Here is a 25,074-nt window from a genome sequence, read left to right on the forward strand (position 1 = left end):
GCAATATTTACTGACTACTTTGACCACTGCTTTCCTTGCAGTATTACATACTGGGTTTAAGTTTCTTAAAGTTGAAGTCCCATAAAAATCTATTGCTCAAGTCAGATTGCTAAGTGTGCACTGATTTGGAGGAAAACTGTCCAGATTTAAGCCAAAAAAACAAGTTATGGTATGAGGATCAAACCTTACAAACTGACAACTCATAAGAATGTGTATCTTGGTCAGAATACCTCTAAGTAGCTAGGGCAAGAGGAATGTGCACACAATTCTTTCATTTCCTCCCCCATCCTCAACCAAGGACTATTCCAAGAAGACTTAAAATTTGAAAGTAAAAAATAAAAACAAAGCTAAAATGTTAGAAAATAAATAAATAAATAAATTTATATAAACTTTGTAAGAATGGTACCTACAGCAAAAGGAAGCATTAATGGATTTGGGTATTAAACAAATCTATAGTGTCTAGACATTAGAAAACACCATAAACAAATCTTAAAGTAAATAATTAGGAAATATGTCTATACATTATGTACATCTACGTATTTCCTAATTATATACATGCACATGTATGTACATGGTGTACATGTTTCTTATCCAGTATGGGAACTTTCCTCTTGGTATTTACATGCACACATACATTATGCACACACATATACATATGACAGATAGCTTTACTGATAAAAAATGCTCTTATAACTCAGTAAGAAAACTACAAAACCCCAAAAAGAAAAAATGGACAAATTAACAGGGAATTCAGAAAAGAAGGAAAAATTGTTCATTAACTATATAAAAATGTAGTCAATTTCAGTAGTAGTCAAAGAAATGCATATTAAAATGGGACTCTTCTGGTTTTTACTCATCAGATATTTGAAGGTTTTAAAAAATGTGTATCATCCATTGCTAGTGAGGATGTAGGGAAGAGACTGGGTGGGAGCGTAACTTAGTATGACCTGTCAGAAGAGCAGTATGGCTGCAGACATCAGAAGTCTCAAAATGTGCATATCCTTTGTCCAGCAATTCTGCTTCTGTTATTTAAGGAAACGATCAAGTCTTTGTGCAAAGACTTAGCTAGGATAAATAGTCATTTATATTGGTGAAAAATTGAAAACAAAATGTTAGGTAAGAGACATTTGTTACATTGTGATACATCTCATGGAATGGAATGCTGTGCAGCTAGTAAAAATGATATTGGACCTCTCGAGTCCACACTCTGAAGATGACCAAGAAAAGAAGGAACAATGGTCATTTCAAAAAGAGCTGGGGCCACATGCAGCCTAGTTGCTGCACCAGCTGCGCCCAATGCATGCCCAAGGACAAAGCCATTAAGAAGTTCGTCATTCAAAACATAGTAGAGGCCGCAGCCATCAGGGACATTTTCGAAGCCAGTGTCTTCGACACTGTGTGCTTCCCAAGCTGTATGTGAAACTGCATTGCTGCGTGAGTTGTGCCATTCACAGCAAGGGAGTCAGGAATCATTCTCGTGAAGCCTGGAAGGACCGAACACCCCCACCCAGATTTAAACCTGCAGGTGCTGCCCCACGACCTCCGCCAAAGCCCATGTAATGAGCTAAGTCCTTAAGGACTGAAGAAAAGCTGTCCTCTGGAAAAGAATAAAACGAAAATGATACTTTAAAAAAATGATATCGGAGCACAATTATTAATGACATAGAAAGAGTCTTAGTGTTATAAACTATTGTTAGTTGAAAATGTCATGCTCTTAGTGCATGAGACAGCTCCATTTTCGGGCTGCAGGAGAAAAGCAGCATCATAATATTTCATGTCTTGAATGTACATGAAAATACTGGCATCATTTTCTCCAGTTGATGCGACCGTGGTGATTTTTATTTTGTTAATTTTTAAACATGTAATCTTTCAATTTTACCCAGATAACTTTTTTTTTTTTTTTTTGAGAAAGATTGGTCCTGAGCTAACATCTGTTGCCAATCCTCCTCTTTTTCTTTTTTCTCCCCAAAGCCCCAGTACATAGTTGTATATCCTAGTTGTAGGTGCTTCTAGTTCTTCTGTTTGGAACACTGCCCCAGCATGGCTTGACGAGCAGTGAGTAGGTCCGCACCCAGGATCCGAACTGATGAATCCCGGGCCACCGAAGCGGAACGTGTGAACTTGACCGCTGTGCCAGCCCCTTATCCAGATAACTTTTGAAGAAAAGAGTTGATAAAAATTATTCTTAAAATGTAGTCACAGATACTAGACCTTAAAAGTATGCTCTAATGCCATCAAATTATAGTATATTGCTGCCATACTTACCAATTCATTATTCGTGTTGTACTCCTTTTCCTCAAGAGATAAAAAATTCTTTTAGGATAATGTCAATAAGCATTCTTCTTGTCCAATATAGGGTCCTTCCTCTTTAGCCTTAACATTTGACCCCAGCCCTCTCCATGATTGTTTTAATGAGAAGTGTTTTTCATGGCATCGTTCCCTAAAAGAGAATTAGGCAAAGGCAGGGGACGACTAGTATTGGAAAAACCATCTTGAAGCCCCATTGGATACTCTCCCTCTGTTCTTGGAACGTTTTATTCACACCTCTATTTTAGCAAGTATTTGCAGTGTAGTAACTTGTTTACGTGTCTGTTTCTTCCATTTTAAGCCCATGTCTTCCTCATATTTCTATCCCTAGCACTAGGCACAGAGTCAGTGCTCAGTAATTATTTGGCTGTCCCCAGTTGGGGAGGAGAGTTTGCCTTATGCAAGAGTTTGCCTGCTCCAGACCCTTCAGTGCTTCCCATTTCATTGAAATAAAGTCCAGACTCCTTAATAGAGCCTGCAAAGCCCTGTGTGTTTAGTTTCTGATTTATTTCCAAGGAAGTGATTTTACCTTGGTTGGGAATAGAGAGAGGATGTATTAGGATGTTAGGGTGTGTAGAAATAATGTAACGGGAGTTCATACTCTTTTGGGAAGGAAAGGCTTTTGAGAAGAGTGGAGGACATCATGAGATTAAGTTGGAGTAGTGGGAGTAGTTCCTATAACACTATCTTCAGTCTTGAGCTATTCAACATTTTAATTAATAACTTAGATAAATCACATTCTTATGAGATAATAACTTAGTTTTGAATAGAGCTGCTTCATATCCGTTATTTCCAACCACTTTTTGAGGTAGCCAGGGCACATGTGAAGGAGACTGAGGCTCGAGAGGCTGTGAGTTCCCACACACCATAGGGGTGGAGGCCTTCTGACTCTAAATCCAGACCCATGCTGGGAGAGTAAATGACAAAGTTCACGTTTACCTGGACAAGCGAGGATGAGTGGAATATAATGCCAGTAAATGAATGTAATGTCATACATTTGTGTTGTTAAAATCTTTAGGAGTGGGGAAAATGATGGATCGCAGTTCTAGGGAGAAAAGATATTGCCAATTTAATCACAAGTTTACTGTGAGCAAAGAGTACAGTGTGGCTGCTTAAAAAGTAACACTAATCCTAGACTGCACCAATAGAACAGGCCTGCTGTGCCTTGCTCTTTCAGTTACCAGGATTCAGTGAGGGACTTTGCAAAACCTGAAGGCAGCTTCAGGAGGACTAGCATAGCTGAGTGATTGAGAGCAAAGGTGGAAAGCAGGCTGCACAGTGCTAAGTGCCTGGAGCCAAACTACCCACCACCACCACCACCCCACCACCACCCACCCCCGCACACACAGCTGGGTGGCCTTGGGCCAACTGCATAAACTCCTTCAGACTCAGTATCTTCATCTCTGTAAAGCAGAGCTCATCATAGTATCAACCTCGCAGAAGACCTGGAAGGATTAAATGACACAGTGTTTATATAAGTGCTTAGCATGGTACCCGGCCCGTAGTCACTGTTCTGTAAATGTTAGCTCTCTGCATCATTAAGGGATCTGGAAACATTGCATCTGAGGAACAGTTGAACCCCTGGGGTTATTTAATGCAGATAGGGAGGGGATTGTTGAAGAGCCAACAGAGAGGAGAGAATCAACGTGGGTACTGCTGCTGTAGAAGAAGCAGTTCGTGTCAATGAGTCACAGTTACAGGAAGGAAATTAGGCTATAATTTGGTAGTAATAATGATAAAGATCATGATGCTGCTACTAAGCAGGCAAAGGTAAAGCTGCCTTGGCAGTGGGTCAGGTCTTAAAGGGCAGTAAATTCCTGAACATGGGAATAATGGAATCTGAGGGTGGATTTGCCAGACATGATATAAAAAATATTCCTGCATTGATTAGAAGATAAAATACATAAAGTGCCTTCCAGGCCTAAGGAACAGTAAGAACATTTCAGTGGTTCAGAAGGAGGGCTTCTGGGTAAGAAAGACCTGGGTAGACGTTCCAGTTCACACATCTCTGTGACCTTAGTCACATTACTTATTTAACCTCTCTGAGTCATTTTCCTCATCTGTAAAGTAATTATTCCTATTCCATGAAGTAGTTTTGAGACTTAAAGGAAAGCACTTAGCATAACTCTGGACGTACATTAACTATTTCTAAATGTTGCTTAATGTTGTTTTGTAAGTAAACTTTTTTTGAAGCATAAAGTACATAAAGGTAAACAAATCCTAAAGTACAGCTCGGTGAATTTTTACAAAATAACCACACATGTGTAACCACCACCTAGATCAGGAAATAGAACATTATCAGTACCCCAAAAGCTCCCCATCATGCCTCTTTCTAATGTTAGCTATTATTGTTGTTGGTATTAAGAAGAAAAAGAAACTAATTCTGAGTTTCTAAGAATTATGTTTGGAACAAGGAGCAGTAAGAAAAAGGGAATCTCTCTGGTGATTTTTGCACAGAACTGTGATGACCAATAGGAAAGTCTTACCCTGGCTGTAGTGCAGCCTGTGAGGTATGGTTGATTCCTTTAAATTTAGTCATGGAGAGCAGGATTTGGGGACAGTGAAGAAATGTCTGTGAGGTGACTTATTCTCAAGCAAACCCTTTCATTCTGTGTTTCCTGATAGGAACCAGAGTAGGGGGAACTTAACGATAAAACACTGAATGTTGGGTTTGAGGGAAGGAGGGCCCTTCTTCACTCTTCTCTGTTTGCATTAGCCTGATGAAGACTTGTTCAACCCAGACTATGTAGAAGTTGATCGCATCTTGGAGGTGGCCCACACCAAGGATGCAGAAACAGGAGAGGTGGGTTTTCTGCTGTTTTGACTCTGCTGAAGTGTCTTCTTTTCTCATCACGTATTTTCTTGTTTTGTTAACATGTAGTCTTTGTTCTAATTGGCATTCATGTGTTGTATTGTAGGGTAGTTTTCAGAGGTCGACCACAGTGTGATGGAGTCCTTTAATCTAGTAGAAAGAACATAAATTTCTCTCCTGTTTCCACCAGGAAGTGACGCATTACCTGGTGAAGTGGTGCTCACTGCCTTACGAAGAAAGCACATGGGAGCTAGAGGAAGATGTGGATCCTGCAAAAGTTAAAGAGTTCGAATCTCTTCAAGTTCTCCCTGAAATTAAGCACGTGGTAATGTACCCATATCTCTGTTTGGCGCCTCTTGTAACTGTAACTTTATGAACTTGGCAGTCCTGGATGTGCTCCTGCGTGGTTTCTGTGGCCACTCCCCATTGAAGCTGCATTTCAGGGTATTTTTCTGCCCAAATCAAGCTTTGCTAGCACTGAGGTCAGCTTTAGGTCTGGGCTCTATTTTGATGTATGTGACATTTAAGAAGATTGGATATGAGCTTAGATATCTTGGTATATGGCTGTTGCATGTAGTCAGTAAGACAGAAGGTATAAGAAATGCCTGGCATGGGAAAGAAGCTCAGTAAGTTGTTAGTATCTTTCTTGTTTCCTATATCTTATCACTTGCTTCATCAGTGATCTCTTTTCTTTGTCTTTATCCTTTGCCTTTACTCAACTGGAATATTCTTAAGGGGAAGAACTGTCTTTTACCTATAGATCCCTGGGACTTTGTAAAGGAAACATAGATTTTCAATATATGTTTATTGAATCAGTTTGTGTTTCTGACTCTGGATTATTACCACCAAGCTGCAGAAAGGTCCCAGGGTAACTGACAAGTAGTTGTATATAGCATATCAACAGTTAAAAGGAGGAGGTAGAATTGGGATAGAGCCTGGTTAAGGTGTAAGTCACTTGGGAAGAGAATCAGAGTTGTTAAAGAATATGACTATAGGCTGGAATGTTTCTATTAAAAAAAATCACCATTTTTATATGAAAAACTCTTATCCAGTTCCTTATTATATTGTTTGTTGTTATTGTTTGTTGTTTTTACATCACTGGAAAATTAGGACTCAGAAGACAAGACCTCGACGTTTGAGTCCATTCACGAGCAACATTTTGTTTTGGTTTTTTTGGCATATGAAGTGTATAAAGGTATCTTGAGATGCAGAACTGTGATTAGAAATCTACATAGTTTATAGTGTCTTGTCTACATGATTGATTAATAAATTTCTTTCTGCCCCTCATATATCCACTCCTTAGCTGTTGTGTGTTTTTAGTTTGTCAATCATTTATTAAGCATCGGCTGTAGGTTGATTCTTGTGTGAGATATGATAAGGAAGAAGGCACAGGCCCTAGGAGCTCATGGTCTAAGGGAAGAGGCTGTGTGTACATGGACAGATATGGCACCAGGCTAATTGGCGTGTGTGGCACAGTGCAGAGAGAAACCAGGGTGGGAACAGAGAGTAGAGAGAATGTCATTCTGAAGCTGATTGTAAGTTATCGTCTAGAACTAATCAGGATTGTTACTGTCTCAGCCTAAATCCCACTTACTTCCTCAGACTGACTACATGAATTTGGCAAGAATATGAATTCTCACGTGTTTTCAGGCCATTTCACTTTTCCTTTACTTCTGTGCTGTTGTGATGCTGCCATCCTCGTCATCTCTCAATGAACCATGGTATCATTTCACACTTGTCTCTTTTTGTTTCTGATTTATTTGTTCTCGCATTTAAAATGCACATTTTGAAATTTTATCTCAAAAATTCTAAATTGGAATGGTAGCTAAAAATATAATTAAAGCTGTCTTTTTATATGTTAAGAAAAAGGGCTGGCTCCAAATGGTACTTTACTGAATAATATTTTTTAAGAGATTTTATTCTGGGCTTTGAAGTTTAGAGATGACTCTATCAGTCTTGATGAATAGGACATTCTATACCTAAAAGCTTTTTGGTAAAAATTGGTTGCTTGTAGGTAAAATACGGAATTTTGAGAAAGCAAGAAATAAGAGCGTCAGTAATGGCTGTGCAAATAGAGAAGCAGTCTTTTAATCGGCAAGACCCCCCCCTGGAGACTCCAAGAATCAGTTGTCCTCTTTTAAAAGTAGCCAGTGGTGGTTATCGAGCCCTGGGGTAGGTTGTTTCCTATAGTCTGTACCACTAAGGAGCCAACCAGCCTAGGCATCAGGAACTTCTAGCTGATTTTAGGTCTTATGCTTAGATGGCTGAAATTTTGGCTAAACTAAAACCTTTAGCATGAGGGAAAGAGGGAAAACCCAGAGGAATGACTGGATTAGAGAGTGATGCCTCTCCATCTAGATGGCTGGCAGGATAGCAAAGTAGAAATCTGCAGTGAAATTCTATCCTACAGTATCTACAATGCTGAGAGTGAGCCACTTAAGTTACTAGAGATGTGGAACATTCCAGGAAGTCTCCCCATGGTATCTAGTAGAGTAGGGAAGAATGCCCGCTAAATGGGTTCTGTGGACTTCAGGCTAAATGGTTCCAGTAAACTAAGAATGTAATTTCTTTAAGGAAACAGGAGAGTTTATATGGGAATATCTTTGCTTAAAAGCTTGTTCTTTAAAATTAATTCTTTTGACATAATAAATTATTTTCTTCTTTATTTCTAAGAAGAAGAAATATATCCATGGAGCTATATCTAGATTCTTCATTCTGTTAGAATGAAGAATGTGCTGGTAATAATATTCAACAGAGTCCTATTTCAAAGGGCTTAGCCGAACTACAGATGTAGTAATTTTGTAGGTAAGCCGTGATGTGTTTTTCTGAAAGACCATGGGCAGGTTGCACTTATCTCCAAATATCAGTGATTATATTTGGGAAGATTTGATTAAATTTCACATGCATATGGCTTAGTTTTAGGTAATAACGTGTTTCAAGTGTAAACTTTGTTGTAGTACCTCGAAGTAGAACTTAGCAAAGACTAAAATTGCCATTTAGAAAAAGCTACAGTCTCGAAATTCTCATTTATAACTACAGGCATAGCTAAAAGTTTTTTATTTTTAAGACCCTAAAGTGTCAATTTAGGGGCTCACTTTGTCTATAAGCAAAATAACCAAGACTGTGTTCAAATAATGTGAAACCTAAATAAAATTTTTGGATGGGAAGGCCCAATACCTAAAGATTTAAATTTTCCCCAGATTAATTGAAATTCTAGTGGGATTTTAAGAGAACTTGACAAATTGATTCTAAAGTTACACAGAGTAGTAAATAGGGTAGAATAGCCAACACATTTTTAAAAAATAATTTCCCATCAGATATAAAGCTATAATAATTAGAAAGTCTGGCTTTATTGCAGTAATACACAGTCCAGTGGAACAGAATGAAGACTCGAGATATAGCTCCATGGATATATTGAAACTCAGTATATGATACATATGGCATTTCGTATCAGTAGAGAAAAGATCAATTATATTTAGAAATTGCTTTGGTATTTCATATGGAAAAATAAAGCAGTAAGACTGTCGTTACATTTGTGGCAAATTTAAGGAATTTGCAATTTTGATTATACAGGCTTCTGATTATACTGACTCTAGAAGCTAATCAACAGAGTATTCGACCCATTGTGCTCGCCTGAGCTGATACCGCAGGCACAAAGAAATAACAAAAAGAAATTCTGTCTGTAGAGACCAGAAAACCTGACTAATACTGGCTTGTAAGGAAATTAAAATGTAAATGAGAGTGACATCTGAGAGACTAGTAAAACAATATGACACAAGATCTTAGGTGGGTCTGTGTCTCGTCTTCATTAATTACTTGCAAATTTTATAGAGGGGTTCTTAGTTTAATCAGGTGAAATCTAGAAAATATAGGGCCTGCACATTAGTCAAAAGATAGTAACTGCAGTTTGAAGCCAGCTTTAGGACCGTGTTTTGAGATTTACCACCTTTCCCATTATTATCCCGTGTCTCCCTCCATGTTATGCTCCTGAAACCTCATTCTCTATGTATTGTGCTCTCTGCTTTCCTCCACTAGGAGCGGCCTGCTTCTGACTCCTGGCAGAAACTCGAGAAGTCTCGCGAGTATAAGAACAGTAACCAGCTCCGGGAGTACCAGCTGGAGGGGATGAACTGGCTTCTTTTTAACTGGTATAACAGGTGAGGAACCAGAACTAGTCCTGTCTTGGTGGACAACTTTTTACCGAATGCTTGTACCTGGAGGTAGATTGTTGCCTTAGCCTGGAGAACTTGGAGTAGCAGTAGCAGAGGGTGAGAGAGTGCAGCACAGCCATCGACTTAGGGGGGTAATCTTTGCACATTAGTCCTACCAGGACTGTATTTTTATGTCAGATGTTTCTCTAACCAAAAGGAATGGTCTTTAGACATCATTGACTTTGTGTTTTTTTTCTCTGCCAGTCCAGCCAAAACGTTAGGCTCAACCTGGATTAAATAAAACTCAAAAGATCCTTTAAAACTATTTTCTATCTCTAAGTGTTTAGCAAGAAAATGCCTCTAAAAGGGGAATGAATCTGGATTCTAGCCCCACCTCTGCTGCTCATATGTGAACCATGGGTGTTCTGGGCTTGCACTGTAACACTTAGTTTTAGACTCTATCTTTAGTTCCTATTAGAATCTAGATGAAACAGATAAAATTTGAGAAAGATGGGTTGAGATTTTCTTCACATTCTAGAATGTACCCGATAGTATTGATTTTAAAGACACCGTGTTGTAATGGAAAACACACTGAGAAGGGGCTCTAGAGACCTGTGTTCTAGCCTAGTCTCTGCCACTTTTTCACTACATGATTCAGAGCACAGCTCACTAAACCTTTCCAGATCTTAGGTTACCCATCTGCACACTGAGAAGTGAGACTGGATGGGGGCCACATCCCTTCGAGTGTCACAGTTCTGTGCAATCTGTCATTCTGGATCACTGGAAGAGACCAATGTCTTTACTCTGATGAGACGTTTATTATATGGGTTAAAAGTTTGTCCTTTGATAACACAAATGATAGATAAGGAGAATCATATAACTTATCATCTTTTTATTTTTGCCTTGCCTTCCATGAAGTTTGTGAGGTACAGAAACTGGCTTAGGTTTGAGGCATATTTTTTTTCTCCTTCTCTCACTGTTATTTTACTTTTCCGTATTTTTAGTTTATATTTAAATGGACCTATTTCATATTTATCTCGCAAGTTGCCATAGGTCCTTTTTGAAAGTAGGCAGGGTATGGATAATAATAATAATAAAAACTGACCTCAGTTGCATCTCTGGGAAATGCTGATAAGGCCTTCACTGATGACCTTATGGGTCAAAGTTTGCTTCTGAAGTATCTTTTTAGTTATAACCAACCGCTACCTCTTTCCTATAGTGATGGTGAATTGTCTGTATTTCTTACTCTCTGCAGAAAAAACTGTATTTTGGCTGATGAAATGGGCCTAGGGAAAACCATCCAGTCTATCACATTCCTTTCAGAAATATTCCTCAGGGGAATCCACGGCCCTTTCCTCATCATTGCCCCTCTCTCCACCATCACTAACTGGGAGCGGGAGTTCCGCACGTGGACAGAGATGAATGCCATTGTGTACCACGGCAGCCAGATCAGCAGACAGATGATCCAGCAGTATGAAATGGTGTACAGAGATGCGCAGGTGAGACTTCCACGAATCACAAAGACCCAGTGACAGCCTGATGTCATAGTTCAGAACAGCCTTTCTGTCAACTGTCTTCAGGAGTTTTAATGCTCTGCACCTTGGGTTACTGTTGACTGACTTTGTAGTCTTATGTTTATAGAGGCAGACTTGCTCCTCCCTGGTAGTTTAATTTGTGATAAAACACAGAATAGTAGGGCATGCTTTCCACTCTCTGAGATATACCAGAGGCTCTTTTTAGGATACTGAAAGCTTGGCTTCTTGATTGGCTTAGAAGTTACTTTTACATGCAGAAGATTTTATCTGAATTGTTATGTGCTCAGTGAAGAAAGTGAGCAGAAGAATTAGTGTGCAGAGGATGGGTTCCCAGCCAAGGAGTTTGGAGAGGAAGTTAGATTGGACAGGGATAGATAAAGAAAAAACAGGATTCAAATTGTTAAAAGCTCAACAGAACTTTTTCTTTTAAGTTTTTGTTAAGTATAATCACTCTGCTGAGTATGCTTGTATGCCTGTCCTGGGCATACAAGGTTTTTATAATTAAACAAGGTGAAAATTAAGTGAATCCAGTCAGAGGAAAGCCACTGCTCTCCCCAGGGGTTTCATAGACAGCAGAAGGAGACACTTGGAAAAAATTCAAGTGTTCTCTAAGATGTGCAGCTCTGCTTTTTCTGTGTGGTGGCAACACTGAGACAGGCTAAAGACAAAGATGTGTCCTGCCTGGTAGCGCTTGTCCCAGGTGAATCAGGATCATTGCTTTGCATCCATGCTAGAACCCAAATTATAAGGTGAAATTAATTATATCTGAAAAGTAGCAAAGAAGGTTTCCTTGGATATGCGTGGTTTAGACCAACTCCTGGCTGGGAATGTGTGAATCAGCACCCATCTCTTTTCCTTATCGTAACAATTAATAAAAAAAAAGTGTCCTTCCTGTTCCTTCCGTGCTGCTCATCTGTCTCACCTTTGTGAGGGCACATGCTCTCTTGCTTCTGTTTCATTGATGTAATGAGGTCTATGTCTTATCTAAATAGCTGGTTCATTCTTATTTCTCTCTTTTCTCAAATGAGGAAGAGCAGTGCTTATTGGCTTCTCACCTAGGTCCTAGCGTTTATCATGCTACCTCCTCTAATCCAGCTGGTAACCCATTAGCAGAATTCTGCAGCCATTGTGTAAAGCTTTGCCTTTGGTTGTGTCATCCTCAGGGAAACCCCCTTTCAGGAGTCTTCAAGTTCCATGTTGTCATCACAACATTTGAGATGATCCTGGCAGACTGCCCAGAGCTGAAAAAGATTCACTGGAGCTGTGTGATAATTGATGAAGCCCACAGACTGAAGAATAGGAACTGCAAACTTCTGGAGGGTCTAAAGCTCATGGCCCTGGTGAGAGTCAGCAAGCTCTTTACATAAACACAGAGTTCTTCTGTTCACTATGGACGAAGCATTCTTTAGCCATTTTGTATGTAGCTTACTTGTGCAAAGTCTATTCACTCTAGATTTTCTTTTTGCCCTGTATAGCTGTGATAGTGTAGGAATCAAATGTTTTTTGTGATGAACCGGGTCAGCAATTTGACCTTTGCCACAGACTGATTCCCAGAGAGACCCAGAGGAATCTTAAATACCCTGAAATTTGTGACCTGGAAATGTAAGTTGTTTTGGCTTGATTCCAGGTTCCTGAATGATCTGGTACCAAAGATGATGGCCTTTTAACATTGCTGCCTTGGCACAGTGCCTGGTATGTGGTGGGTTGACACACAGTAATACTGAATGAGTGAATGAATGGTTGCTTTAACTAGCATGAAATTGCTACTCGAAGCAGTGATGTGAAAGGAAATTGATCTGTTTATTGACTGTACGCCCATGAAATGTGGGCATCCTATCTTTTCATAAAAGCAAAACAGAATTGCCCCAAATTGAGCACAGAATGCCCTGGCTTCATTTTCCCACCAAAATGTACTGTTCTGGTATCCCAAAATGTACTGTTCTGGTATCTCAAACACTATTCGTCATGTACTGTTAATTTGTGCAGGAACACAAAGTGCTGCTCACTGGGACACCCTTGCAGAACTCTGTGGAGGAGCTCTTCAGTTTGCTCAATTTTCTGGAGCCTTCACAGTTTCCTTCAGAGACTGCTTTCTTGGAGGAGTTCGGAGATCTGAAAACAGAGGAACAGGTAAATAGGGGCCTGAAGGATTGAGGAGACAAATGTGATGGTTACCTTCACCATCAAGGAAAGAACAAGTCACTGTGGGGACAGGAGTTAGCAGGTTCTCACATCACTGGTAAAATGAGCATTACCTCATTTATTCAATTTGTTTTTTTATTTATGGTGAGAAGGGTAAGCTGATTATTAGCAGTTCTTATTACACCAAAGGATAAATGAATCACCGTCCAAAATATGTTATGTTAGCATATCAGGCCTCTTGCCTTTACTGATCTCACATGTAAGTTCACTGAGTTTGCTCATAGCTCTGGCCTCAGGAACATGGTGCTTTCTTCTGCTTCCCTCATCCTTTATCCTTCCTCCTACATAATCTGCAACATGTTCCCAAGCTCATCTTCTTCAGTACAACAAAATACACAGATAGTGAGGAAAAGAAGGCAGTCGTATACTTATAGTAGTTGGTAAGTCCAGTTTTATGCAAATCCCCGAAATTTCCTCAAAGATCTAGTCCTGACTCTAGCTTACTGGACTCAAAGCTGATTCAAAACAACTGATATTAATGAAAATCTATCTATTATGGGTAGCCATCTCTACTAGGGATTACAGAAATAAGCCAGACAAGTTTAAATCCCATATAGGGGACAAATAATAGTATTGGGGACTTTAAAGGAGAGAAAGGTCACATCTCTTCTGGAATCAGGAAAGACTTCAAGGAGAGAATACAGTTTGAAAATGGACTTTGAAAGGTGGGTAAGTTTTCAACAGGTGGAGAGAGAAGAGATAATGACTACAGTCATACATTGCTTAATGACGGGGTTACGTTCTGAGAAATGTGTTGTTAGGTGATTGCGTCATTGTGTGAACATCGTAGAGTGTACCTACACAAACCTAGATGGTATAGCCGACTACACACCTAGGCCGTATGGTACTAATCTTATGGGACCACTGTCGTAGATGTAGTCCATCATTGACCAAAACGTTGTTAGGCGGTGCATGAGTGTACTTTGTATAGGAAAAAAAAAACCAGCGTAATCAGCCGTGAGGAATCATCTGGTTGAGCTGGAAGCAGGGTGGGTGAATCATGGAGTATGAGTCCAGAGGGGTTTAGGATTATATTGTGGGTAGATCTTGAAAGACAGGTTGAAGAATTTGGTAGGTATTAGAGAAGCAATGCAACCTTTTGATTGCAGGAATGACATAATTAATTCTGTTAAATGAATCTAGCAATAGTGTGAGAGTAGGTTGGGGCAGAGAATTTGGGGACTGAGAAGGTTTGTGAATTTTGCTAACAGATGTCAAGAGTACACTGTTCTAATCTGTTTCTACTTCTGTGGCAAGTCAGGCTTTGAGAGCAGTGAGTAATCAAACTTAATTCCACTTCTCTACATTTGCAGTATCTTGATCCTTCAACAGGCAGCTCCAACCTTCTCTCCATTTTTGGACCATTAGAAATGCATCCTCTTCTCCCATTGCACTTATTTTGTGGTATGCATTTTTTCTTCTTCCTAGACAATGACCTCCTTGAGGACAAGGCCCACATCTTCTCCAAAGTTGTGTTTGTTGTATTGACCAGCACAGTGTCTGGCATATAGTATTCTCTAAATGATTCAAGGTATGAACCAAGTGAAGGGCAAAGCTGAACCCAGCATGTGGCAGATTGGCATTTGTCCCTGTCTTTAACAGTTATCTTGCTGTGTCTTTTCTCTTTGGGTTCTTATTTGGTAATTCGTATTCATTTGGGGGATTAGATTTCTTAAAATCAAGGTCTCATAAATGGGTTAGATTTAAGATTGGGGTTAGTTAAGAGAAAACCACAAAAATGGCATAAAGTGTCTATATTTTAAATCACAGTAAATGAAAAAGTTCTAGAAAGCATCTATTTCCAAAGCAAAAAATATTCATCATTGTTTAAAACCTGTTCCAGCAAGTAACTCTTCTAAATCACTCTCTGTAAATCATTTTGTATTTCTTCAGGAAGCAGTAGCATAGCACACAACTAATTTATGCAGACTCCACCCCTTTTAAGATTTTTCAGTAGCCCTCTATGACTTGAAACTTGATCTTTTGCACTTGCTTTTTCCCTTATTTTATTTTCCCACCAGGATTAATCTTATTATCATCATATTGTAGCTCAGGGTTAACTCAGGTGCCTTAACTTTGACTCCCTTCTCTGCCCTCTTCTTGGGAGAGGGAGCAAGTCACCTTGCCAGTGCCACCAAGTGAGGAGAGATCTGCTGTCCAGACCTGGCTGTTAGAAGAACAGAGAAATCATAGAACAGAGAAATCATAGCAAAGAGGACTGTCAGGCTCAAAGTGCCCCTGATGGGACAGCTTGCATGGTGGAGTGAGAGATGTCACCTTACAGCATTAACTCTACATACTGCTACCCTGCAACGTGTTTGCTGCTGCTGTTATTTGAAGGTGTAGGAGGAACCTGTTTCCAGATTGCCTCTACTTCTTTTTTTTATTGAGATGTAATTCACATATAACATTGTATTAGTTTCAGATGTACAAGATAATGGTTTGATTTGTATATGTATTATGAAATGATCACTACCATAAGTCTAGTTAACCTCCATCACTACACATAATTACAAATTTTTTTTCTAGCGACAAGAACTTTTAAGATCTACTCTCTTAGCAGCTTTCAAATCTACAGTACAGTATTATTAACTATAGTTGCCATGCTGTACATTACATTCCCAGGACTTATTTATTTTAAAACTGGAAGTTTGTGCCTTTTGACCACCTTCATCCATTTCAGCCACTCCCAGATTGCCTCTACTTCTTCCTTTGTTCTTTCAGCATCTCAGTCTTCCGTTTGTAATATATCACTTGTACCTCCTAACATGGCTTAAAGTATTCCCATAATTACTGCACGTATGTGCGTGTTAGAGAGAGAGAGGTTTGTTTTCTCCATCCTAGAGAATAGGTACTGTCTTGTATATCTTTCTCCCTTTATATCTTGTAAGGTTGCCACATAGGTTCTCAGTAATTTACTTATGAATTAAAACCAGATCCCTTTTTCCCTTTTAGTCCTGTTGTGAACTCCCCATGTTCAGGGATCAGTCATGATCTTTCACTGAGTCTCCTACCACAGTGCTATGATTAGATGCTCAAGAGATGGTAGTGAAGGTTGGAATACCCCAGTAATCATTAAATCAGGACTGGGGCAGGTGAACAGCTCTCATTTCCCTGGACAGGTAAAGAAATTGCAATCTATCCTAAAACCAATGATGCTTCGGCGGCTGAAAGATGACGTGGAAAAGAACCTTGCTCCCAAACAAGAGACGATTATTGAAGTAGAGCTGACCAATATCCAGAAAAAGTACTACCGTGCCATCCTGGAGAAGAACTTTTCCTTCCTGTCCAAGGGGGCAAATCAGCACAACATGCCCAATCTCATCAACACCATGATGGAGCTGAGAAAGTGCTGTAACCATCCCTACCTGATCAACGGTGAGTGCAGGAAGTAGGGGCAACTCAGGGCTGGCATGGGCCTCTGCCAAAAGCTCATGATAATCAATGATCTTACATGTTGAGTTCCCATTAAATGCTAGGATGTACGTATTCTCACTTTTCACAGAGTATTAAACTGACGTTCTAAGAGGTTGACGGATCTGCCTAAGTAGTCTAGCGAGTGAGTACAGAGAGCCAAGTTTTGGACTTCTCTCTTCTGATGCTGCCTGTCAGAGGATGGCTATCGCCCATCAGTCTGTTGTCCTTTGTGTCCTGGCAGTCTAGTCCACACTTTCCACTTTGGGAGAGGGAACTGTGTTACTCAGTCGAATAAATGATCGTGCTGCAATGAGATTAAAACTCCCTACAGATAAATTAACAGTTAACTCTACTAATTAGAGAAGATACCTGGAGCCTTTTTTACAATAAAACTTTTTGATAAATTTTTAAATCAAAATGTGGCTTGGATTTACTTAATAGCTTGTCTTTGTGGCATCAAGAAGTGTGACTGTCAACTTTCTGTGAAAGTTTCTTTACTTGCATGAGTCAGCCTAGGACTTGGTATCTCAAATCCTTTCTCTGCTTGGTGAGATTTACCAGGAAAGCAAACACCTGTGTTCTTTGCACAGTGGCCCTGCTGCTTGCAGAGCCCTCTGCTGAGGGCATAGACCAGGGATGCACACACAGCATTGCCTCACTGGACTGTTGGTCCAGGACCTAAGAATTCAGTTCATTTTTTCTAGGATCGTAAAGCAGAGAGCAGCTTTTACCTTATAGTTTGTTTAAAGAGTAGTTTTGTTCCCTTCCTTTTTAGGGGCAGAGGAGAAAATTCTGGAAGATTTCCGAAAAACCCACAGCCCTGATGCCCCCGACTTTCAGCTGCAGGCCATGATTCAGGCAGCAGGGAAGCTGGTGCTGATTGATAAACTGCTCCCTAAGCTGATTGCAGGTGGCCACAAAGTACTCATCTTCTCCCAGATGGTGCGCTGTCTTGATATCCTGGAAGATTATCTCATCCAGAGAAGGTGAGACTTGTGTCAAAGCTGTGCATCAAACACTGAGGGCACTTCCTTTTCTTTGATACTTTTTTGATTTGTTAAAAAATTATGCTTTAGCAACAACAAAGCATTCCAAAATGGAGAAAAGGAATCTCCTCTTAAAGATTGACTAAAATTCAGAGTTAAATCTTATGACCAAGTATACCCAAGTTTAATTATCTAGAGTGAATTTCATTGCTTAAAAAGAAAATTCTCCGTGTTTATTTATATTTTCTTTAGTTGGAAGAAACAGAATTCAAATAGCATTAGAGAAGGTTAAGAAAATGTATTTACTTTTTTTTTTTTTTTTTTTTTTTTTTGGCTTAATAATGATGAGAGAAATACATCCTGGGAAGCATCACTATATCAAGTTTCTAAAAGAGCATAAGCTGACGACTCACAGAAAAAGAATTTGGGGATATTTTATGTTCTTTCTCAGCAAACCCTCTAAGGTTTTATAATACACTGGCCATGGCATCCCAATTTATTTTCTTGTTCATACTCCTGTAATTCCTTGAACCTAAATTCCATTGCTCATGCAGGTGAAAAGTCTGTGGTGTTATGTGGGTTATTTGGATTCTGCGTGGGTACTACATTTCTTAAATAATACACTATACCTTACATTTCCAGTCATTGGCACACATTAGTGATCTCAAGATGATAAATGAGTTTTTAAAAATGTACTCTTAGTACATTTTTGAGATGATATTCTATCATCTCAAGATGGTAGAAACCATTAGCCTACGCATTGCTAAATTTAAAGGAAATCTTTGTTTTCATGTAGTAAAATCATAGCAAATCTCAGTTGTCTTGACTATTCTTATCCTTGAAGGTTCTGTTTGCCTGTGTAACATGTAATTTATAGAAAGAGCATTAAAAGAAATGACAAAGTTAACTATGGGATATGCTGACATTTAATGTTAAATAATTCTTTGAATTTGGATTAGACAATAGAAGAATTTCTCAGAGCTCTCTAGTGGAGATTTTTATGTAAAGAATTCCTGAGACTTGTATTATTTTTTTCTTTGAGAAAGCTCTAATGAATAAATCAAAACTAGTAAAGCAGTTTCATATTTTAGAAATTCACTAGATGGGAACCCATTGCCAGAACACTTGCTTCTTGTAGGTATGTTATCTTACTCTTCAAAATATATACAACTACGAGTTTCCAGGTTTTTTTAAAGAGCCCCCCCCCAAATGAGTGACAGTGAAATAACAGACTTTTGTTAAGTTCAAATGTCTGTTTAGCTTTTGTTTTGTTTTGTTTTGTTTTTTTGTGAGGAAGATCAGCCCTGTGCTAACATCTGCCAATCCTCCTCTTTTTTTTCCTTTGCTGAGGAAGACTGGCCCTGGGCTAACATCCATGCCCATCTTCCTCCACTTTATGTGGGATGCCGCCACAGCATGGCTTGCCAAGCGGTGTGTCGGTGCGCGCCTGGGATCCGAACTGGCGAACCCCGGGCCACCGCAGCGGAGCACGCGCACTTAACCACTTGAGCCACTGGGCCGGCCCTGTTTAGCTTTTTTTATGCTATTTTTCCTTATCATTTATTACTCATTTTGTTTTCAAATTGCTTAAGTATTATAGTTTCTCTTGAAAATATGGACACGGATAAGACCATCACCTACCTGCTCAAAGCTCCCATTCATACTCAAGGTGTTTATCTTTTTAGCCTTTTATCTTTTGTGCATACATATATTTAGTTTTGTTGTTTATTATTTTGAATTGGGACCATATTCTACATTCTATTTTGTAACTTACATTTTTATTTGATATGTTATGAATTTTTTTCTTTATTTTTCTACAACATAATTTTGATGATCTGCATGATGATAGTCTGTCCTAAAGGTTGTTCCCAATTTTTCAGCATTTTAAGCAACTCTGTGACTATCCCTTTATATTCATTCATTGTGAATGTTTCTGTTTCCGCTTATTTCCTTAGGGTAAATTTTGGTACACTTTTTGTGTGTGTGAGGAAGATTAGCCCTGAGCTAACATCCATTGCCAATCCTCCTCTTTTTGCTGAGGAAGATTGGCCCTGGGCAAACATCCGTGCCCACCTTCCTCTACTTGATATGTGTGACGCCTGCCACAGCATGGCTTGATAAGCAGTGCGTGGGTCCGCACCCAGGATCTGAACCTGCAAACCCCAGGCCGCCTAAGCGGAGTGTGTGAACTTAACCACTACACCACCGGGCCAGGCCCTTGGTACACATTTTTAAAAACACTTAATACATATTTCCAAAACACCTTCTAGAAAGGTATTTTTATCTATATGCCTTTCAACAGTATATGAGAATGCTTTTTTTCCATACTCTGAGCAATATTTGCCTTTTAATCTTTTTTCCATACTCTCTTTTTGCCTCTTAATCTTTGCTAATTCAATAAGTCAAAATTAGGGTCTCATTTTAATTTTTATTTCTGATTATTAATGATCATGAATATTTTTTGATATATATTAGCTATTTATATTTCTTTTTTGGTGAATTCGTTGTTCATGTTCTTTCTCCATTTTCTCTTGCTCTTTGCCTTTTGATTTATTAATTTATAAGAATCGTTTTGAATATGGTGAAGTATTTGAGTACAGTATAAATATTTCCCCAGTGTTGTTTTTGACTTTTTGTTTATGGGTATGGGTTTTTGTTTGTTTATTTTATGTTGGGGAGTTTTAAATTTTATAATCGTCAAATATCTCAGTCTTAAAACAGCTTTAAATAAATTTAAATGGTTATTTAAGCTTAAATGCTTAAATTAATGTGCTTAAAAAGTCTTCCCCACTTTTCAACCATGCAATCTTATAAATATTCTGAATTATTTTCTTTTCATTCTTTTATGGTTTCTTCATGCCAACTGCATCCAGCAGGGCTCTTCTGGCCTAATATCATTATTAATTTTCTGTTTTTAATTTAGTTTTTATTTTTATCAAAGTTATACATGCACATAATTTAAAGAGCCAAATCATTCTGTTAGACTTATGAAAAATCGCATTTCCTAATTCCCCCCACCGTCCAGTTTTCCCACCCCCAGAAAGAATTACTTTAAACTCTTTATGCTATTTCTTTTGGTATTTATAGCTATGTCTAAATAATGGCAGTAGTTGTAATTTCTTGATTTTTTTCCTGTTTTAGTAATTATCTGTTCTTACTATGGAAGATGAGCATTTATCTTATTTCACTTGCTCTCATAATCACCACATATGCAACTTCCTGTCCTCCCATCTTCCCAATGTGCCATGTCATACTTGGGTTAGATTAGTATTCAGTGTTTATTATGACTTATGTAAATGCTAAGTTACAGCTCAGCCACGTAGTATGCTGCTTATTACTATTTCGTTCTTGCACAATTTTTATTTTCCCTGAAGGTAAAAATTATCTCTTTATTTGATTCTTATTTTTCTATATATATATTACAGCTTCAAAATTTACCCTGGTTGTTTAAATGTCCTCTTGTTGTGTTCAAGCACATCAGTTTCATCTTCTCAGAGCCGTCTCTCTGGGGATCTTCTGTCCCGCTCCTCTCTGGCCATTTGCTCTTCCTTCCTAGTACACAGTTGCCATATGTGATCTCCCTTCATCACGCTGACAAATTTCTTTCCTTCTTTGTTGAATCAAGTCTCCTTATTGGTGGATCCCATGTACCTCTTCTGGGAGCTTCTGAGAAAGAGTGAATGATAAGTGAATTTTGAGACTTTGTCTGAAATATTTTTAGTCTTCTCTCATTCTTTTTTTTTTTTGTTTTTTAAGATTTTATTTATTTATTTTCCCCCCAAAGCCCCAGTAGATAGTTGTATGTCATGGCTGCACATCCTTCTAGTTGCTGTATGTGGGACGCAGCCTCAGCATGGCCGGAGAAGCGGTGCGTCGGTGCGCGCCCGGGATCCAAACCCGGGCCGCCAGCAGCGGAGCGTGCGCACTTAACTGCTAAGCCACGGGGCTGGGCCCAATCTTCTCTCATTCTTGAGTAATAGTTTGTCTGGGTTTGAGATTCTGGGTTAGAAATCACTTTCCCACAGAATTTTAAAGCTGGTGGTCCCTTGTCTTCTAGCTTCCAGGATTGTTGTTGAGAAGTTCAGAGCCCTTCTGATTCTTGGTCTGTATTTGTGACCTGTTTTTTCTATTTAGAAGCTTTGATATATCCTCTTTGTCCCAGTGCTGTGAAATTTTACCATGAACTGTTTTTTGTGTGGGATCCATTGAATCGGATACTAAGTAGGTCTTTCCCATCTGAAATCTAACTTCCTTCAGTTCTGGGGAATTTTTTTGTGTTTATCTTTCATTGTTTCTTTTTGTTTTGTTTTCTCTTTGTGGAACTCCTGTTATTTGTATGTCATACCTTCTGGACTGATCACCTAATTTTCTCTTTTCTCTGCTTTCCATCTCATCATATTTTGCTATACCTTCTGATAGAATTCCTTTACTCTATCTTCCAACTTTAACCACTAGGTTTTCATTGTATAATTATATTTTTAATTTTCTAGAACATTTTATTCTCTGATTTTTCAATTTTTATAGAATTCAGCCGGTTATTTCACAGGTGCAGTGTCTTGTCTTTCTGAGATTAATCATTATAGATTTTTTTTTTTTTTTTTTTACCTTCCTACAGTGTCTATTTTCTCCAAGTCAAATTTTTTCTTTTTGTTTGTTTCTATCTCTGCCTTTCATATTAGAATTCTGGGTAGGCTTTTTTTTTTTTTTTTTGTCTTTCAGCACTTTAAAGTGTTACTCCACTGTGTTCTGGGCCCCATGGTTTCTGATATGAAGTTCTGCAATCATTTAAGTTGCTGTTCCCCTGTGTGTGATGTGTTGTTTTACTCTGTCTAAAAGATTTTCTTTTAATTTTTGATTTTCAGCAGTTTTACTGTAATGTGGAATTCATCCTGTGCAGAGTTCACTGAGCTTCTTAAATTTGTTAAATGTATATCTTTCATCAAATTTGGGAAGCTTTTGGTCAATATTTCTTCAATTTCTTTTTTTCTTTTGCCCTCTTCTCTTGTTTCTTTGTGAGAGTCCAATTACCTGTATGTTTGATCATTTTTTTTTTTTTTTTTTTTTTTTAAAGATTTTATTTATTCATTTTTTTTCCCCCCAAAGCCCCAGTAGATAGTTGTATGCCACAGGCTCACATCCTTCTAGTTGCTGTACGTGGGACTCGGCCTCACGTTGGACGGAGAAGTGGTGCCTCGGGGCACGCCCGGGATCCGAACCCGGGCCGCCAGCATCAGAGCGCGCGCACTTAACCGCTAAGCCACGGAGCCGGCCCTTGATCTTTTGTTATTGTCCCACAAGTCCATAGGCTTTGCTCTTTACTTTTTCTCTCTTTCCTTTTGTTTTGATTTATCTGTCTTCAGGTTCTCTTACTCATTTCTCTGTCATTTCCATCATGCTTATTAAGCTCATCCAATGCTAACTTTATTTTATTTTATTTTATTTATTTATTTTTGTGAGGAAGATCAGCCCTGAGCTAACATCCATGCCAGTCCTCCTCTTTTTGCTGAGGAAGACCGGCTCTGAGCTAACATCTATTGCCAATCCTCCTCCTTCCCCCCCCGCCCTTTTTCTCCCCCAAAGCCCCAGTAGATAGTTGTATGTCATAGTTGCACATCCTTCTAGTTGCTGTATGTGGGACACCGCCTCAGCATGGCCAGACAAGCAGTGCATTGGTGCACGCACGGGATCCGAACCCGGGCCGCCAGTAGCGGAGCGCATGCACTTAACTGCTAAGCCACAGGGCCGGCCCCGCTAGCTTTATTTTAGAGATTGTGTTTTAGTTTTAAGATGTCCATTTGATTCTTAGTTTGATGTTTCTCTGCTGTGATTTCCCATCTTTTCATTCATTATGTACATTCCTTCACTTCATTGAGCATAATTACAATAGCTGTTTTAAAGTTCTTGTCTGATAATTATAACATTTTAGATTTGACATCAGTTGATTGTCTTTTCCCTTGAAAATGGGTCACATTTTTCTTGTTTCTTCGTATCTTACATAATTTTGGTTTTCCCCTGGACATTGTGCATATTTTGTTGTGGAGATTCAAGATTCTGTTACATTGCTGTGAAGATGTTGATGGTTTTTATTTGGAGGCAGTTAACTAGGTAAGACTCAAGCTGCAAATTCTGTCCGTGTCTCTGGTAGGTAGCAGCTCCAATCTTGGCTCAGACTACTTGTAGTCTGCCCCAAGCATGTGTGAGTCAGAGGTCAGCTGGAGACTTAGGTAGAGTTCATACCCAGAGTTTGGGGTTCACCATCTCTGTCTATTTTCTAGAGATCTCTTCTCACCTTCTGCAGAGGTTACCTTAGACTCCTTCCCCTGGTTCCTCTGGTCAGAAAGACAGCGGCTTTTTATCAGATTTGTGGCTGCCCTGCACCTCTGCTGCCATAACTATGGCTCTGTCTCTGGCGAAAACCACAAGTTTCTGTTCCTCTCCAAAATCTGCCTGCTTTCCTTAACTTTCCAGTGCCCTCAGATAGATTTTTTTGTTCATTTCTTTTGTTTTTTGTATGTTGTGGTTGTTTTGTTAGAGGGTTGGTGTGTTATGACCTCGCCCTGCCATACCAGAAGCAGAGCCTCTTTGTTTCAGATCAGAGGCTCTCCTCAGACGTCTGGTCTTAGGCTGTCAGATGATGGGCACTCTTGAGCCGATTAGAAGCTCTGGGTACGTGGGCTAAGCTTATTGACTCTGGGCTTTACTCTCCATGTATGAACACTATCCATCTAGCTCGACTATTTCATTGGGGAACCTCCAATGTTATTAATTTTGGGTGTTTCTCTTCCTCTCTCTTGTCTAAATGGATGGGAACTTGATTATTGTGGGGAAGGGGTGGAGAGAAGTAGGGAGGTCTCAATGTCTCTGCTCTCTTCCCTTTTTTCAGTATAGTACCTCTGTCTTTAACTGGGATTGGTATCTCCTAGGGCAGAGCGGGATACAGATCTTCTTTTTCACCCTCTCAAGGCTGAGGTGGGTGATCTATAAGCTAACTGATACTTCCACAAATATTCAGCCGGTTTCTGGTTTTTAGACTGCATCCCTACTTTCAGGGGTACCAGGTGCCACCAGTGCCTGATTCCTCTGGATATTCTGCAGTATTGAATTAGGTTATTTCTCACCTGTGATTCTGCAAATCAAATACCACTTGGCCTACTTTCCAGCTTCCAGAATTTTGTTATGACTTCTCCTGTTCTGTTGGTGGGTTTATTTGGAGGAGGGCATTATTATGCATTTTAAGAAATCCTTTTACTGTCATTTTATTAGAGGTTTGGGGAGATAAAAGAATTAAATGTGCATAATAATTCATTATATTTAACTGAATTTCTTTGATTTTTTTTACATTTCAGTCTTCAGTCCTTCTGTAATTTTGGTAAATGGCATATAATGGGGGGTCTAATTTAATTTATTTACAAATATGTCTGATTTTCTATTTATTAAATAGTCCATCTTTTCCCCCCTTCGTTTAAAACACTATCCATAAAATATACTGAGATATGTTTGCTAAGTGTGTATCTAACCTTTCAGTTTTGGTCAATATTTCCATTCCTTTGCTCCTATATTATTGTAGGTGAACTTCAGAATTATTCAGAATTATTCTTTTTTAATCTGTCCTTGATTATTCCAGTCCCTCACTACCAAAAAAAAATTATATGTACATATGTATG

At 39.0% G+C, this 25,074-nt stretch overlaps 1 protein-coding gene and 1 pseudogene across 2 annotated transcripts in view; both read left to right on the top strand.

Moving 5' to 3' along the window:
* Positions 1-25,074, top strand: part of CHD6 (chromodomain helicase DNA binding protein 6) — a 199,106-nt gene that overhangs the window by 95,139 nt on the left and 78,893 nt on the right. For both annotated transcript variants that reach the window (XM_014787440.2, XM_087445250.1), the window contains exons 9-16: positions 5,024-5,110; positions 5,310-5,444; positions 9,155-9,276; positions 10,526-10,769; positions 11,969-12,145; positions 12,792-12,935; positions 16,130-16,385; positions 17,200-17,410. In XM_014787440.2, the coding sequence (XP_014642926.1) occupies positions 5,024-5,110; positions 5,310-5,444; positions 9,155-9,276; positions 10,526-10,769; positions 11,969-12,145; positions 12,792-12,935; positions 16,130-16,385; positions 17,200-17,410 (1,376 nt within the window). The remainder of the gene's footprint in view (positions 1-5,023; positions 5,111-5,309; positions 5,445-9,154; positions 9,277-10,525; positions 10,770-11,968; positions 12,146-12,791; positions 12,936-16,129; positions 16,386-17,199; positions 17,411-25,074) is intronic.
* On the top strand, positions 5-5,014 carry LOC147914215 (small ribosomal subunit protein eS26 pseudogene; annotated as a pseudogene).

This window comes from Ceratotherium simum, chromosome 21, assembly GCF_057802395.1.
Source record: "Ceratotherium simum simum isolate JZ-2026a chromosome 21, ASM5780239v1, whole genome shotgun sequence".
NCBI lineage: Eukaryota > Metazoa > Chordata > Mammalia > Perissodactyla > Rhinocerotidae > Ceratotherium > Ceratotherium simum.